The 15,087-nt window shown below is 50.0% G+C and overlaps 1 protein-coding gene and 1 long non-coding RNA gene across 2 annotated transcripts in view; one reads left to right on the top strand and one right to left on the bottom strand.

The window, feature by feature from the left end:
• Positions 1-3,867: 3,867 nt before the first annotated feature.
• Positions 3,868-15,087, bottom strand: part of GRN (granulin precursor) — a 29,909-nt gene continuing 18,689 nt past the window's right edge. The window contains exons 8-15 of the mRNA XM_079950201.1: positions 14,939-15,071; positions 13,571-13,668; positions 11,444-11,683; positions 9,322-9,558; positions 8,959-9,186; positions 8,236-8,463; positions 6,569-6,808; positions 3,868-4,525 (exon numbers count right to left, since the gene is read on the bottom strand). Of these exons, the coding sequence (XP_079806327.1) occupies positions 4,379-4,525; positions 6,569-6,808; positions 8,236-8,463; positions 8,959-9,186; positions 9,322-9,558; positions 11,444-11,683; positions 13,571-13,668; positions 14,939-15,071 (1,551 nt within the window). The 3' untranslated portion in view covers positions 3,868-4,378. The remainder of the gene's footprint in view (positions 4,526-6,568; positions 6,809-8,235; positions 8,464-8,958; positions 9,187-9,321; positions 9,559-11,443; positions 11,684-13,570; positions 13,669-14,938; positions 15,072-15,087) is intronic.
• On the top strand, positions 4,539-6,238 carry LOC307201078. Its single transcript, XR_013832502.1, has 2 exons — positions 4,539-4,806; positions 5,950-6,238. It is a non-coding gene; the product is annotated as an uncharacterized lncRNA (long non-coding RNA).

Genomic DNA, 15,087 nt, shown 5'->3' with positions numbered 1-15,087 from the left:
CTACAGTTCTAGGATGATTCAACATGTTTGGATGCACTTAAAAATGAGGTGTTTAGAATTCTGCTCGTGCACTGCTCCTGCCTAAGCTGGTGGAGAGAGGCAGTCAGTACTGGGTGTGATGCTAGTCTTGCAGGCTAATCATAGAATCATAGAGTTGGAAGAGACCACAAGGGCCATCGAGTCCAACCCCCTGCCAAGCAGGAAACACCATCAGAACACTCCTGACATATGGTTGTCAAGCCTCTGCTTAAAGACCTCCAAAGAAGGAGACTCCACCACACTCCTTGGCAGCAAATTCCACTGTCAAACAGCTCTTACTGTCAGGAAGTTCTTCCTAATGTTTAGGTGGAATCTTCTTTCTTGTAGTTTGGAACCATTGCTCCGTGTCCGCTTCTCTGGAGCAGCAGAAAACAACCTTTCTCCCTCCTCTATGTGAGGAGGACGTTTTTGGAAGACGTTTTTGGCGTCTTCGCACCCATCCTCAAGAGGCCTAGGTCTGGCCTTCATGGCCATCTTCTACATCGCTACCTGGACCCCATCTCACCTAACAGGTCATAATGTCTGGGAGGCAAGCTGTGCACAGGGATGGGAGAACTCTGCCCATTCAGATGCCATCATTGTACTCCCAGTTCCCATCGGCTCCAGCCAGCGTAGCTGATGGGACAGGGATGATGGGCCAAGCTTATTGGCATTCTACATCTTTTTTAACTTTTCATTTCTCTTTTGACTCGTGCTTCTTTCAGAATTAAAGGATCTGAAAATTGTAGACGGGCTTATCCTCGGTGGGAGTAAATTACCTTGCACAAGAATGGTAAGTTATACAATTTATAAAAAATTGAAACAAAAAACTTAGTGGTACTTCGAAGGGGTGTTTATTTTGTTAGTGGGTCTTTTTGGATTGGGTGGGTGGAGTGGAAAGAGGCCTTGTAGTGCCTTAAAGACTAGCCAATTTAATTATGGCATCCATAAATTTACTTTTTCAGCTGCATGGAATGTTATCATAAGTTATAGATAGGTAGGTAGGTAGATAGGTGTCTGTCTGTCTGTCTGTAGATATGGATGGGTAGATGGCTACCTAGTTGGGCAGAATGGTGAAAGCAAGGTCAGAAAAGTACAGCGTTGTGATTATCATGTCCAGTTTATAATGGCCAGTCGGAACAATCAGGAACTACTAACACAGACGTCCTGGCGTCGTTAATCCAATTAACGGGGTACTTGTGGGATTATTTCACGCTTCCAGCCCATTTTTGCTTTGGGTGGAGAGTTGGGGCAGTGACTTGACCTGTGTAGTTCGGAGGGTGTGGTCCATCCCTCACTCCATGTGACTTGTGTAGAGATACCAAAATAAAGGCTATAGTGCAGGCATCCCCAAACTCAGCCCTCCAGCTGTTTTGGGACTACAACTCCCATCATCCCTAGCTAACAGGACCCAATGGTCAGGGATGGTGGGAATTGTAGTCCCAAAACAGCTGGAGGGCCGAGTTTGGGGGCGCCTGCTATAGAGAGTCCTACAGGTCTCTTGGTCAGTAGGTACTGGACTCAGCAGAGCGACTGGCCTGGCAGCTGCCAAGGGCCGGGGGGGGGGGGGGAATCCTGGGCTCTTAACCCCAGGATACAAGTAGAAGCAGAAGAAATCCTCCTTAAGATTATGAAGCTTGTCTTCTGGCAAGAGCTGCTCTTAAAAAAAAATAAGTAGAACTCTTCTTTCACCTACCTAAATATCCAACTAAAGCTGCCTGAACTCCCAATCCTACCCCTAGCTATCTAATAAAACATGAAATACGAAGGTATAAAGCTACAAGATAAATATTAAATAGAAAAAAAATATAGGTAAAAAAAATATAAGTAACAGAGCAAACCAAAACACAAAACCTCCACTCCTGCATGTACAAACTCGTTCTCCCATAATCAGATTTACTCTCTCCTCGTTCCCACCCTGGACACCTCTGGTTGGTGACTTTTAAAGCAGCCGCAAAAGATGTCATAAAGGTGGGCAGGTCACTGTTACCTTGACAACCGACCTGCTTTGGCGCTCTTCTTGAGTTGTGCTTGCTGAAGCATCCCTCTTCGTTTTCGTAGCTCCATTTCTCACGAATCAAGATTCTTTCAGCACCATTCCCAACCTCCTCCTAAATAAAGTAGGTAACTCACACCTCACGGGTTTAGAGATGGCTAGAGCACAGGATTAAGACAGCCCACTTTGCAATATGGAAGGCTCCAGGTTCAATCGCTGGCGTCGTAGCTACGGAAACCTCCCCAACTTTAAAATTAATTGAATTTTAATATTAACGCACAGTAATAAAACGAGGACAAAATATGGATACAAAAGGATTAGGAAAACAGAAGGGAAAGTAGAGAAAATATATACTGTGAGGTGTCTGCTCTTTGTCATTCCAGAAATGTAGAACCATGGGCCATCCTTCGATAAATAGTGTTTTTTTGTTATATGTTGTCTTTATTTGCAAGACCGTTTCCCAAGTTTTTCTTTGGTTGTTCTGCAAATGTTGGTGGATTTTTACATTTCCAAGATTGAACAATATCAAAGTTGGTCAGAGTCAAAACAAAATAAAAAATTCCTTCCAGTAGCACCTTAAAGACCAACTAAGTTAGTTCTTGGTATGATTAGTTGGTCTTTAAGGTGCTACTGGAAGGAATTTTTTATTTTGTTTTGACTATGGCAGACCAACACGGCTACCTATCTAAAGTTGGTCAGAGTTTCTGTCAGCTGAAAATCAACATTTGTAAGCTCAATCTGGAACATTGCAAGGATTGGTTTTAGGGTTTTTCAGTAATCACTGGAGAAAGGAGGTTTCTTATAGGCAGATGGTGGGAAACGGGGTTGATGAACAGATATCTTCCACAGAACTCTTCTTGCTCAGTGCGCTGACTTAAAATTAACAAATACTGGGGGTGGGAGAGCTGAAAATAATGCCAATATATGCAGCCAATGCGCCTCTTTGGTTTCAGATAGTCAGGGGTCCCTTTACCTTTACCTTTACCTTTACCTTTACCTTTACCCATGTACTATTAGGTCCAGTCGTGACCGACTCTGGGGTTGCGGCGCTCATCTCACTTTATTGGCCGAGGGAACCGGCGTACAGCTTCCGGGTCATGTGGCCAGCATGACTAAGCCGCTTCTGGCAAACCAGAGCAGCGCACGGAAACGCTGTTTACCTTCCCGCCGGAGCGGTACCTATTTATCTACTTGCACTTTGACATGCTTTTGAACTGCTAGGTTGGCAGGAGCAGGGACCGAGCAACAGGAGCTCACCCCGTCACTCGAACCGCTGACCTTCTGATCGGCAAGTCCTAGGCTCTGTGGTTTAACCCACAGCGCCACCCGCGTCCCTTCCAGTACATGGGTAAACAAATCTAAAAAGCCAGAGACAAAAAGTTATGGCCCTCTAGTGGCCACCGTGGCTCAACTTACCAGAAGTAATGTCTTTACTGTTAACTCTGACAGGGTAGACTAGATTCTGACCAAACTAAGTCTCCTAGAGTAAAATATAGAATCGCTGCAAAGAGGAAGCGATGCTTTTACAATCATAGAGTTAGAAGGGACCCTGAGAGTCTTCTAGTCCAGCCCCCTGCAGTGATGGAATAATGTGTGGGATTTTGTGCATCACAAAACTCTTCCAACAGTCGGCCAGTAAAAGGCCACTCATCCCAGCTATACAGAACGCAGTGCAGTGGTTTTTAACCACTTTTGAGAACCTGGCCTAGCAACTAGTCCTAACTTGAATAGTTGCTGCCGTTATTTAGCAGAAGAGACATCCACTGGGGCCGACTCCCGGCTTTTAAAGCCATTGTTTCGGCTGACGACGCAGGCCTCCCGTTATCGACAGCACTTTGCACCGAAGCTAAATCTCAGGGTCAAATCCTGGCTGTGTTTATTATTATTTATTTCATTTCTATACAGGATACAGAAGGAGAGAAGGGGCAACGCACACGATGGCTGCAAAGAAACCCGAAATGAGAGACCCATGGTTGGTAAGCACAGCAGCAAACAACTGCCAATCCAGTGTCAAGATTTATTCTTTCTTTTTTTAAGAAACAGCACAAAAGTAATCAAAAACAAGAACCCTTCCAGGCTGCAGCTACGACTGGGGCATAGCAGTGAAGCCAGGGTTCCCTGGTGGGCATTGGGGGATGGGGGAGAGAGGGGATTTATTCTCTCTGGCAATGCCTCTAGAGAAGAGAGTTTCACCCATGTAGGGGGCAAGTGTAAGGCAGCAGGAATCCCCTTCCTGATCAGAACGGCAAACTGGCAGAAGTCGGCCAGCTCTCCTGCACACGCTTACAAATGTCCCTCCCTGAAAAAAAGCAGAGCTCGCTCCAGCACCCAAGTATTGGGAGAGGCCAGACACGAAAAGGCACTTCAGAGCAACGCATGTGCTTGGGTAGAGCGATGGGTGAAGGCCCCCGTGTCCCAGCGGAGTGGCTTCTGTTTAATGCATTCAGTGCCCCTCCAGGAACAACGGAAGCCAGGCGGACAGCAGTGGCGTTTGTCAGAGCAGCAGGAGCCCTACAGGGGGAGACAGAGAGAGAGAGGCAAAAATGATGGGGTGATACTTCCTGTTGGAAAGGAGTACTCAAGACTTAGAAAATCTAGAGAACTTCTTGTTTAAAAGATTGCAAGACACTGAAAAGACGGTACTAGGATGTTTATTCATGTTTCTGCTCTGTCTCAAGAGGCCTTACTTGGACCCTCGAGGAGGCTGGTGAGTTTGAAAAACCCATCAAGATTGGTGAAAAGAGGAGCGATAACCCAGCACCAACAAGAGGAATAGTCCATGGAGGAAGCAGGTACAGAGCCACCCCTGGATTAGCTGCAAGTAAGAAAGGAGGAGGGATAAAGGACTCAAGACAGAGGTTGGTGGGGGCCAGCCTCCACTTGGACCCCCCGTGACAGGATAGCAGTAGAGACAAGTAATAACTCTTGCAGCCCATGTACAGATAGCCTCAGACAAAGATTACACATTGAGAATTTAATGATATTTGGAATGTATGTGTCAAAACCATAGTAACACATGGATTAACATATACTTAAGACTACAAAAAACTATAGTATACATTTTATTGCTGTTTTGAACTATCGTATTTTTCGCTCCATAGGGCACACCTAGTTTTCAGAGGGGGAAATCAAGGGGGAAAATATTATTCTCCCCTCCCCCCCAGCTCTGGGAGCAGCGGACAGGCTGCACACAGCCTGTGCGCTTCTCCCAGACCTTCTTCCTGCTCTGCGGGCTTTTTGACCAGGAGGGAGAAGGGACTGACACGGCCAGTCAGTCCCTTCTCCCTCCTCGGGGAAAAGCCTCAAAGACCAGGTCGGGGAACAGTGCAAAGGTGGCGTGCCGCCTTCCCGCTGCCCCCCCCCCCGCCGAGCTTGTGGGGCTGGCGGTGGGGGGAAGCGCTGCTTTCCCCCACCGCCAGCCTCAAAGACCAGACTCCTGGCTTCAGCGAAAGGAACCTGAAGCCTCCTGAACGCAGCGGGAACTCGCGCTGCGCTCCGAAGGCTTCAGACGGCTATTGCTGAAGCCAAGGAGCCTGCATTCGCTCCATAGGACGCACACACATTTCCCCTTAATTTTTGGAGGGGGAAAAGTGCATCCTAGAGAGCGAAAAATACGGTACTTCTTAAAAGGGTTTTTTAATGTACAGTCGTACCTTGGTTTTTGAACAGCTTAATTCTCGTTTTGTCTCCTGAATGTTGCAAACCTGGAAGTGACAGTACTGGTTTGCAAACTATTTTTGGAAGCTTAACAACCAACGGGGCTTCCAATTGGCTCCAGGCACTTCCAGCAGCCAATCACAAGCCGTGCTTTGAGTTCCTAACATTTTGGAAGTTGAATGGACTTCTGGAATGGATCCCCTTCAACTTCCAAGGTACGACCTATTCTTTTCCCTTTTTTATTTTATTTAATATTTATCTCCTTCCCCTTTGAACAGGAGGAGCTTCATGAGGATGGGAGGGAGAAATGCCACACACCACCAACAACAACAACAACAACAACAAGCAAGGCAAGACTCAAATCACATCATCCATAAGAAAGCATGAACATCATTACCGGTGCTGCATAGTGGAAATATTTCCAGTGATTCATCTAACTTCACTGGTAACAGTGATTGGATGCCAATTGGAAATGTGATATTGGCTGTTTCAAAGGTGGCTGGTTTGGGTTTTTTTGTAGCTTTGTTTAGTAAACACAAGCAAAATAAAAATAAATTTGCACAGGAATTTTTCTTTTGTTCAGAATTTCCCAGAAAACTCACATGGCTGATGATGAGATACAAGAAATCCCAGGGATATATACACAAGGGATTCCCAACCTGCCTGGCCATCAGTCAAGGACACTGGCCACAATCCCCATCTGCTTTCTACCTCCGTGTTTCACTCCCTTTAAGCCATCGATCCTGCTTCTCAGAATGTTTCAAACTAAGATAGCGTCCCTCCCATGACCTCTGCTCAAAATCTTATCTAGTTGGCACCCCGCCAAACACACAAGTCCTCCCCGCTAACCAGTTCGAACCTGCAACCAACCCCTCCGTCCCCAGCACAGCCACTGACCTTGTCGTAAGGGCAACAGGCCCATCCGCCTGAGCTGGACTTGCAGCAGGTCTGGTGGTCGTGACAGTAGTGCTGATCACCGCACGACACGTCCCGGCCGGACATGGGGGCGCGCGAGGAACTCAGCAGACCGCCTGCAGGCAAGAGCCTGGGCCAGAACTGCTTCTCACATGTCCGAGCTGCCACGTTGCAGGTGTAGCCCAAAGGGCAGCAGTGTTTGTGATCCTCGCAGCAAACAGCCTGCAGAAGCAGAGAGAGAAAAGCTTTGGTCCTCAGGGTCTGTCCTGACGCCGCAACACTCGATGACCTAGCCAAAGCGTTGCCCATACGTGAAAGGGGGTTTGCTTTTAACTGCTAAAAAGGATACAAGTTTCTGTTATTAACCAACGTCTCGCCAGTGGAGAAGACATGGCCAAAGGCAGTGCAATGAACAAAAACAAGGGGGTGGAAAAAATGGAATGGCTGACAAGCTGAAATTTGCACCTCTTTTTAAGAATTACATGCACCCTGAGAAATCTCCTCTTTCGTTTTACACGAACTCAGGTTTTTAGACCTTAAAGCTGTGAAGACAGTTGAAGAACAAGAAGAAGAAGAGTTTGGATTTGATATCCCGCTTTATCACTACCCAAAGGAGTCTCAAAGCGGCTAGCATTCTCCTTTCCCTTCCTCCCCCACAACAAACACTCTGTGAGGTGAGTGGGGCTGAGAGACTTCAGAGAAGTGTGACTGGCCCAAGGTCACCCAGCAGCTGCATGTGGAGGAGTGGGGACGTGAACCCGGTTCCCCAGATTACGAGACTACCCCTCTTAACCACTACACCACACTGGCTCTTACTGGCTTGGAAAACCTTGGGCGTGTTCTCAGGTTACTGGGGTGGCGAGCAGGAGTCAAGGGGGCTGGGGCCATCTCCCTTGGCTAGTGAAACACTTATTTATTTACTGCCAGAACTATCTTTTCCCAGAACAGCATTTAGGTTAGTTAACGCATGCCTCAGAGTTCACAAAGGGTGCCTGAATAGCACCCAACACCCTGCAGAAACCAAGCTGCTTCTTCTCTGACCAGCACCCTCCAGACTCTGCCTCCTGCCACCTGCTCTATCTTTTTCTGTGCTTTGCCCTGCTCGCTGCCTCTGCCCAAGCCGCTTGCCCCATTTCCTAATAGATCAGAGTCTATTCCAGCATCACACACTGCAAGGCTGCCTCCCGCATGTCAGTCAGTCGCCCAGTGCCCTGGCAAGCTTTTGCTTCAGCGTTCTGTGCTGGCACCTGGGCAGAAGGTAAAGGTAAAGGGACCCCTGACCATTAGGTCCAGTCGTGACCGACTCTGGGGTTGCGGCGCTCATCTCGCTTTATTGTCCGAGCGAGCTGGCGTTTGTCCACAGACAGCTTCTGGGTCATGTGGCCAGCATGACTAAGCCGCTTCTGGCGAACCAGAGCAGCGCACGGAAACGCCGTTTACCTTCCCGCCGGAGCGGTACCTACTTATCTACTTGCACTTCGAGGTGCTTTCGAACTGCTAGGTTGGCAGGATCAGGGACTAAGCAATGGGAGCTCACCCCATCGCGGGGATTCAAACCGCCAACCTTCTGATCGGCAAGTCCTAGTCTCTGTGGTTTAACCCACAGCGCCACCCGCGTTAAGTTTGTGCAAAGCCCCGGCTGCACTCACGTTGGGCAGCTGGCAGCAGCTCCACCCGCCCGAGACATCCCTGCAGCAGGTCTGCCCTTCCTCACAGCTGGTTGTGTCGTTGCATTGGATGCCACGGTTCTGAGTCACACCGGCAGGATGCTTGGGAGCCCAAGGTAGAGAGTGCTGCGGCGACTGGCAGGTTTTCTGACCTGGATCGCAAGTGTAGTCTTTGGGGCAGCAGTGGACACGGTCTGGGCAACAGACAGCCTGCAGGGGAGACAGGAGAGAGATACAAGAATAGGAGCTGGCAAGATTTAACATCAAAGATCAGAGACCAAAACGGCAAAAAAATTCTGAGAACCACTGGCGTCGGGCATCGTCGTGAATTCACAAGAGGCCGAGAAAGAGGAGCAGGATTTGAATCTGGGACTTCCTGGGGTCAGAGCTCAGTCCCTTATGCTGCACCAGCTCTTTAGGAGATGATGACTACAAGGGCTGAACCCCAGGAACCGTTTTCCCAGCTGGAAGCATCTTAAGAAAACACAGGGATTGGCCAATGGGGAGAAGGTGAGCCACCAAAGAGATTCCTCTTTTTAGAACCATTGCCTGCCACAAAGGCATATTACAGCAGGGGAAGGATTCCCCTTTGTTTAAAAACAGAGTTCAAGTTAGGTTTTTCTTGAACTGCACAGAACAGCACCATCACATTAGTTTCACACTTGATAGCAACTTGTTGGGGACTCTTCCACCACCCCAGCTTACCTCTGGGAAAGGGCAGCACCCCCACTCGCCCGAGGGCAACCGGCAGCAGGTGTGCCCGTCTGGGCAGCTCGCCTTCTCGTCACACTTGATGTCATTCACCTCCCTCGGCTGAATGAGAGCCATCGAGACCTGCCGGGAAGGCTGTCCGCTTTGGACACAGGAGTCGTGTTCCACATCACAGGTGTAGCCCCCAGGGCAGCAATGCTTTTGGTCAGAGCAGCACACGGCCTGCAGAGGAAAGGAAGGATGGATGAGGACTCGCCCCTCATCTGGGGCCTATAGGCTGCTTCCCAAATCAACCACTCTTTACCTGTAAGGAAACCGCTACCTTTACCTGTAAGGAAACCCGCCCACTCGACGTACCTGTGGGAAAGGGCAGCACGCCCAGCTCAGCGCTCCGGCCGTGCAGCACGTCTGCCCATCTGCGCAGCTGAACTCGTCGTTGCATTTCACATTCCTGCTCAAAGAGGCGAGGCCAGCGATGGCCGGCTTCTTCTCCAGCCAAGGGATGCTGCCTCCGTTCTTGGTGCAAGTGCCTTCCGACAAGTTGCACTGGTAGTTGGCAGGGCAGCAGTGGGAGCCGTCCTTGCAGCAGATGGCCTGGGGGGGGGGAGCAGAGGGGGGGGAGGAACTTGTGAGCCTGGAAGGAATCGGGGACAGGATTTACAATCCCTGACTCTGAATGGTGGCAGGGTCTCTGGTCTCACCAAGTTTTCAATGGGATTTTGTTTGGAGACCCAAGTCAACGATGCTACGGGAATCAACGGAATAGCCTACTCCTGTTCCTAAAGGTAAAGGTAAAGGTACCCCTGCCCGTACGGGCCAGTCGTGTCCGACTCTAGGGTTGCGTGCTCATCTTGCTCTAGAGGCTGTGAGCCGGCGCCGTCTGAAGACACTTCCAGGTCACGTGGCCAGCGTGACAAAGCTGCAGTTGGCGAGCCAGCACCAGCGCAGCACATGGAAACACCGTTTACCTTCCCGCTATAAAGCGGTCCCTATTTATCTACTTGCACTTTGACGTGCTTTCAAACTGCTAGGTGGGCAGGAGCTGGGACCGAACGACGGGAGCTCACCCCGCCGCGGGGATTCGAACCGCCGACCATACGATCAGCAAGTCCTAGGCACTGAGGTTTACCCACAGCGCCACCCGCGTCCCACTCCTGTTCCTAGTCAGCTTCAAATTACAGGCTGATTTTGTAGGTTTTTCAAAAGAATGCATGGGGTGGGGGAACGGCATTATATGCTGGGGGGGGGGGCCTGACCAGATGAGTTTTTCCTTCATTGCTAATGAAACCTCACGTTTTTCTTCCAAATGTGTTGGAAGCCCCAGGGACAGAGCAGTTGTGCAGGGGAAGTGCTAGATGGCATGTAAGGGCAGAAGAGTCCCTTCCCGATCCATCGGGATAAAGTAATGAAATTATTACTAATCTGGCAAATCACTGGGCACCCCCAGCTGCCAAATGCAAAGAAAGCCAGAACCAAATTAGATGGGATTGCATCAGGTTAGGGAGCTGCTGCCATCCTGCAAAAAGTGGGAGAACCAATTTAAATGGGAAACGCAGGGGAGACAGCCGGGCTGAAAACTTGCCAGCCCATATTTTACTTCCCCACATATCCCTCTCTCCAGGCGCTTTGGGCTTCGACACTGAGAAGGCTTGGGGAAAAGCAGAGAGGGAAAGGAGCCCAAGAAAAGGAAAGAAGGGGCCTAGAAATATCACTGACCGCAACACAAACCATAGGGCAGGTTACAGGTAGGTACAGTGGTGCCCCGCAAGACGAATGCCTCGCAAGACGGAAAACCTGCTAGACGAAAGGGTTTTCCGTTTTGGAGGTGCTTCGCAAAACGAATTTCCTATGGGCTTGCTTCGCAAGATGAAAATGTCTTGCGAGTTCCTGCGGGTTTCAACCCCCCCCCCTTTTCTAAGCCGCTAAGCTGCTTATCAGCTGATCCGCTAAGCCGCTAATAGCGCTAAGCCGCTAATGGGCTTGCTTCGCAAGACGAAAAAACCGCAAGACGAAGAGACTCGCGGAACGGATTCTTTTCGTCTTGTGAGGCACCACTGTAGCTGTGTTGGTCTGCCGTAGTCAAATAAAAAAAAAAAAATCATTCCAGTAGCACCTTAGAGACCAACTAAGTTTGTTAATTGGTTTGAGCTTTCGTGTGCATGCGATTGGCGAGGGGGAGACAGAATTTCACTGAGCAAAAGCCACTGGTTTCTAGTTGTCAAGATGCACCTCATTGCTGGGTAACGGCATTATGCAATCTGCTGTTCACCCCACAAATGGGCTCCGCTTGTTCCCATTTTACAGACAGCAAAACTCTGGCCGTGAGCACACTCCCAAGCGCTGCCAGGCTTGAACCCACTTCCCCCCCTTTCCGTTCCACAGCCAAGACACTTGGAGCGCACAGGCCACTGTGGCATTTGGCAGTGAGTGTTGATTTAGCCGGCCCTGGCAGATGGAACCTGCCCCACCCTCCTCTTACCTCTGGCAAGGGGCAGCAGCCCCACGCGCCCGATGACAGACGGCAGCAGGTGTGCCCTTCTGGGCATTCCGTGTGGGCATCACACGGCACTGCCGTGCCCGCAGAGCTCACAGGCAGGGAGCGTGGATCTGCTTTTGCCAGCCATGGGATTCTTCTGCCGCCTTCGTCGCAGGTCCCTGCAGCCACGTTGCACGTGTAGCCCTTTGGGCAGCAGTGGACATGGTCTGAGCAGCAGACAGCCTGGAAAAGGACACGGAAGGCTCTCAGGTTCATTCGTGGAGCAGTTGACACAGAGAGGGTACAAGGAGGCTGCCAGCTAGCCATGGAAGGAAGACCCTCCCCACCAGCCCAGCTAGCAGAGATCCTTTTCGACATAGAGGTTCCTGAACATTTTCAGGCCACCATCCCCTGGGTCTCACGGAGACTCAGAATGCAGCTGCCAGGCTTGTGACTGGGAGCAGCCGCTGGGACCATATACACTGGTACCTCGGGTTACATACGCTTCAGGTTACAGACTCCGCTAACCCAGAAATAGTACCTCGGGTTAAAAACTTTGATTCAGGATGAGAACAGAAATCGTGCTCCAGCGGCGCGGCGGGAGCGTAAGCCCCATTAGCTAAAGTGCTGCTTCAGGTTAAGAACAGACCTCCAGAACGAATTAGGTTCTTAACCCAACGTACCACTGTAACTAGTCCTAAAGGATCTTCAGTGGCTCCCAGTATGTTTCTGAGCACAATTCAAAGCGTTGGTGCTGACCTTTAAAGCCCTAAACGGCTTCAGCTTAATATACATGAAGGAGCGTTTGCACCCCCATTTTTCAATCCACACACTAAGATCTAGCTCCAAGGGCCTTCTGGCGGTTCCCTCACTGCAAGAAGTGAGGTTACAGGGAACCAGGCAGAGGACCTTCTTGGTAGCGGCGACTGTCCTGTGGAACGCCTTCCCATCAGATGTCAAGGAGATAAACAACTACCAGACTTTTAAAAGACATCTGAAGGCAGCCCTGTATAGGGAAATTTTAAAAATGTCTAATGTTGCACAATTTTTTATGTGCTGTAAGCTGCCCAGAGTGGCTGGGGAAACCCAGCCAGATGGGTGGGGTATAAATTACTGATAAATAATGATAATGATGATAATGATGATTATTCCCAGTTACCCCTGCCATATAAAAACATTCAGAATAGCGGTTACTCACTAAGGAACATAGTAAGCAACACAGTACAGTGGTGCCCCGCAAGACAAATGCCTCGCAAGACAGAAAACTCGCTAGACGAAAGAGTTTTCCGTTTTGGAGGTGCTTCGCAAAACAAATTTCCTATGGGCTTGCTTCGCAAGACGAAAATGTATTGCGAGTTCCTGTGGGTTTTTTCCCTTTCCCCCCTTTTTCTAAGCCGCTAAAAGCCGCTAATCGCGCTAAATCCACTAAGCCGTCAATGGGCTTGCTTCGCAAGACGAAAAAACTGCTAGACGAAGAGAATCGAGGAACGGATTCTTTTCGTCTTGCGAGGCACCACTGTAAAATTGAAAGCAGTAACCACCTGCTACACATTTGTTCAAAATCCAATGAAAACTACTTTGCTCTATTAGTTCAACAAAAATGGAGAAGCTGGTGTCACTGGGTATCAGGTTCATCCAAGTCCGATAGTCATTTACACCTCCAGCGCCCCCTGCCACCCCCTTGCCTCTTAGTGCCCCCTTTGGAAACCACGGTTTTAACAGCAGGTATCGGGGACCAAGGCCTGGTACCCTCCACAGGCACAACTATAGTAAAGTTACCAGATGTCCCCGTTTCTTGGGGACAGTCCCCGGATTTACAAATCAGTCCCCTGACAAAATCCATGTATTTAGCTGGAAGTTGAAAGGTGTCCCCGGATTCATTGGGAGGGAAACTGGTAACCTTAAACTATAGGATTCGTCCTGTCCGCCCCGCCCCGCCCCGCCCCGCCCCCTCCATGGCCACTTCCTGACTTGAGTCAAAACCCTTGCCCCACAGAAGGAAGAAAGGAAGTTGTCTTGATCTACCTAGTTCAGGACTGCCTGGTGGGATTTCAGAAGGGACCCCGTAGGCGCCAGAGACTGAGTCTTGGACCACCTGCACCCCTGTCCCCTCATCCATCGCTCTCTTACCTCCTCCAATGGGCAGCACCCCCATTCGCCTGGGCTTCGCAGGCAGCAGGTGTTCCCATCTGGGCAGGTGTGCTCATCGTCACACTGGACAACACCGACTACAAGAAGGGGAGGGAGGCACATCGGAATGGGAACCAAGAACGCCCTTCCTCAAGGCTGTTTGGCAACATTTGACTATCGCCTGATAGTTTAACCTCCCCCTCCCCACTGTCTTGCCAAGGCCAGGTAAGTGAGGTGCTGGGCTTTGGGAAGGAGGTGTGGTGTTCTGGCAGAGTCCTAGTAGCGTTCTGCCTCCTTTCCAAAGCCTTTCCTAGTTTTAGGAAGGAGATGGGAGGGCTCTAGGACCCTGCCAGAGCTTTGCGCCTCCTTCCCGAAGCCTGGTGTGTTGCTTAGCTGGTATGGGGAAGGCAGCGTGAGGGGTGAGGAGTGAGGAGTATCAACTTTTGGTCTCGCTCCCTTAGGAGCAGAGGAAGCTGCATTATACCACGCTAGAGCATTGGCCCATCTAGCTAAGGACTGTCTACACCGACTAGGAGTGTCTCGCCACTGTTTCAGGCACAGATCTCTCCCAGCCCTAACCTGGGAATGCCAGATAGATAGATAATTTATTACGGTCGGAGACCAGCTTATAAAACACACTTGGGGGTACAGTCACAGAAGGAAAACAAACAATTGAAACAATGCACAACAATAAATTTAAAAACAATGTACAACAATAAACTACCGCAGCGAGCTGACCCAGAGTCACCCATAGAATCGAGTTTGGGGATTTTGTTAACGAACTAGTTTGCGTTGGGAGATGGTCTGCGCCTACAGATCTGTACACAGAATCTGGCGACCATCCGGGTCGTCTTCTGATCTTTGCCTAACAGGAATAGGTCGAATTTTTGCTTTTCCAAGAGGTCAGCGAGCCTCACCAGTAGGGGATCAATGGTCTTAACTACGTGCCTCTTCATAAAAGAGACATCTAAAGAACAAGTGCTCTGGGCTTCCTATATCCCCCAATGAAGAGGCGCAAAGTCTCAGTGTATGGGACTTTTTTCAAGGCTCCTTCCAGGGCCGGCGAGGGCAGGGCCGAGCTTCTGGCGAGTGTAAAGGCCCTTCTTGCAGGAGATGCCAGAAATTGAACCTGGGACCTTCTGCTTGCAAGGCAGATGCGCCTCCAATAAGCAGCAGCCCCTCTCCAAAAGTCTATACCATGGGCAGCCAACCTGGTGCCTTTCTGAAGCAGCTGACCTACACCTCCCAACCACTTCTGACACCACGATGCTAGCTATCCCCATTCGACATAATGTGTGCAGGCATCAATTTTCGCCTCCCTTGCTGCTTTGCAGAATACCACCCCCCACACACCGAGTCCTGCCTCACCTGTTTGGCGGAGGTCCACAGCGAGGTGCAAGATGGGCCATGACCTCTGTGGGGTCATAGTGCATCGCGAGTGCTCCAGGTCGCACGTGGTGCCCTGTGGGCAGCAGTGAAGGTGGTCGCTGCAGCAGACAGCCTGGCAGGAGGCGAGG

The sequence above is a fragment of the Podarcis cretensis genome (genome assembly GCF_951804945.1).
Source record: "Podarcis cretensis genome assembly, chromosome: 13".
Lineage (NCBI taxonomy): Eukaryota > Metazoa > Chordata > Lepidosauria > Squamata > Lacertidae > Podarcis > Podarcis cretensis.
Note: the sequence above shows the minus strand (reverse complement) of the source record. Positions and strands in the feature narration are given on the sequence as shown.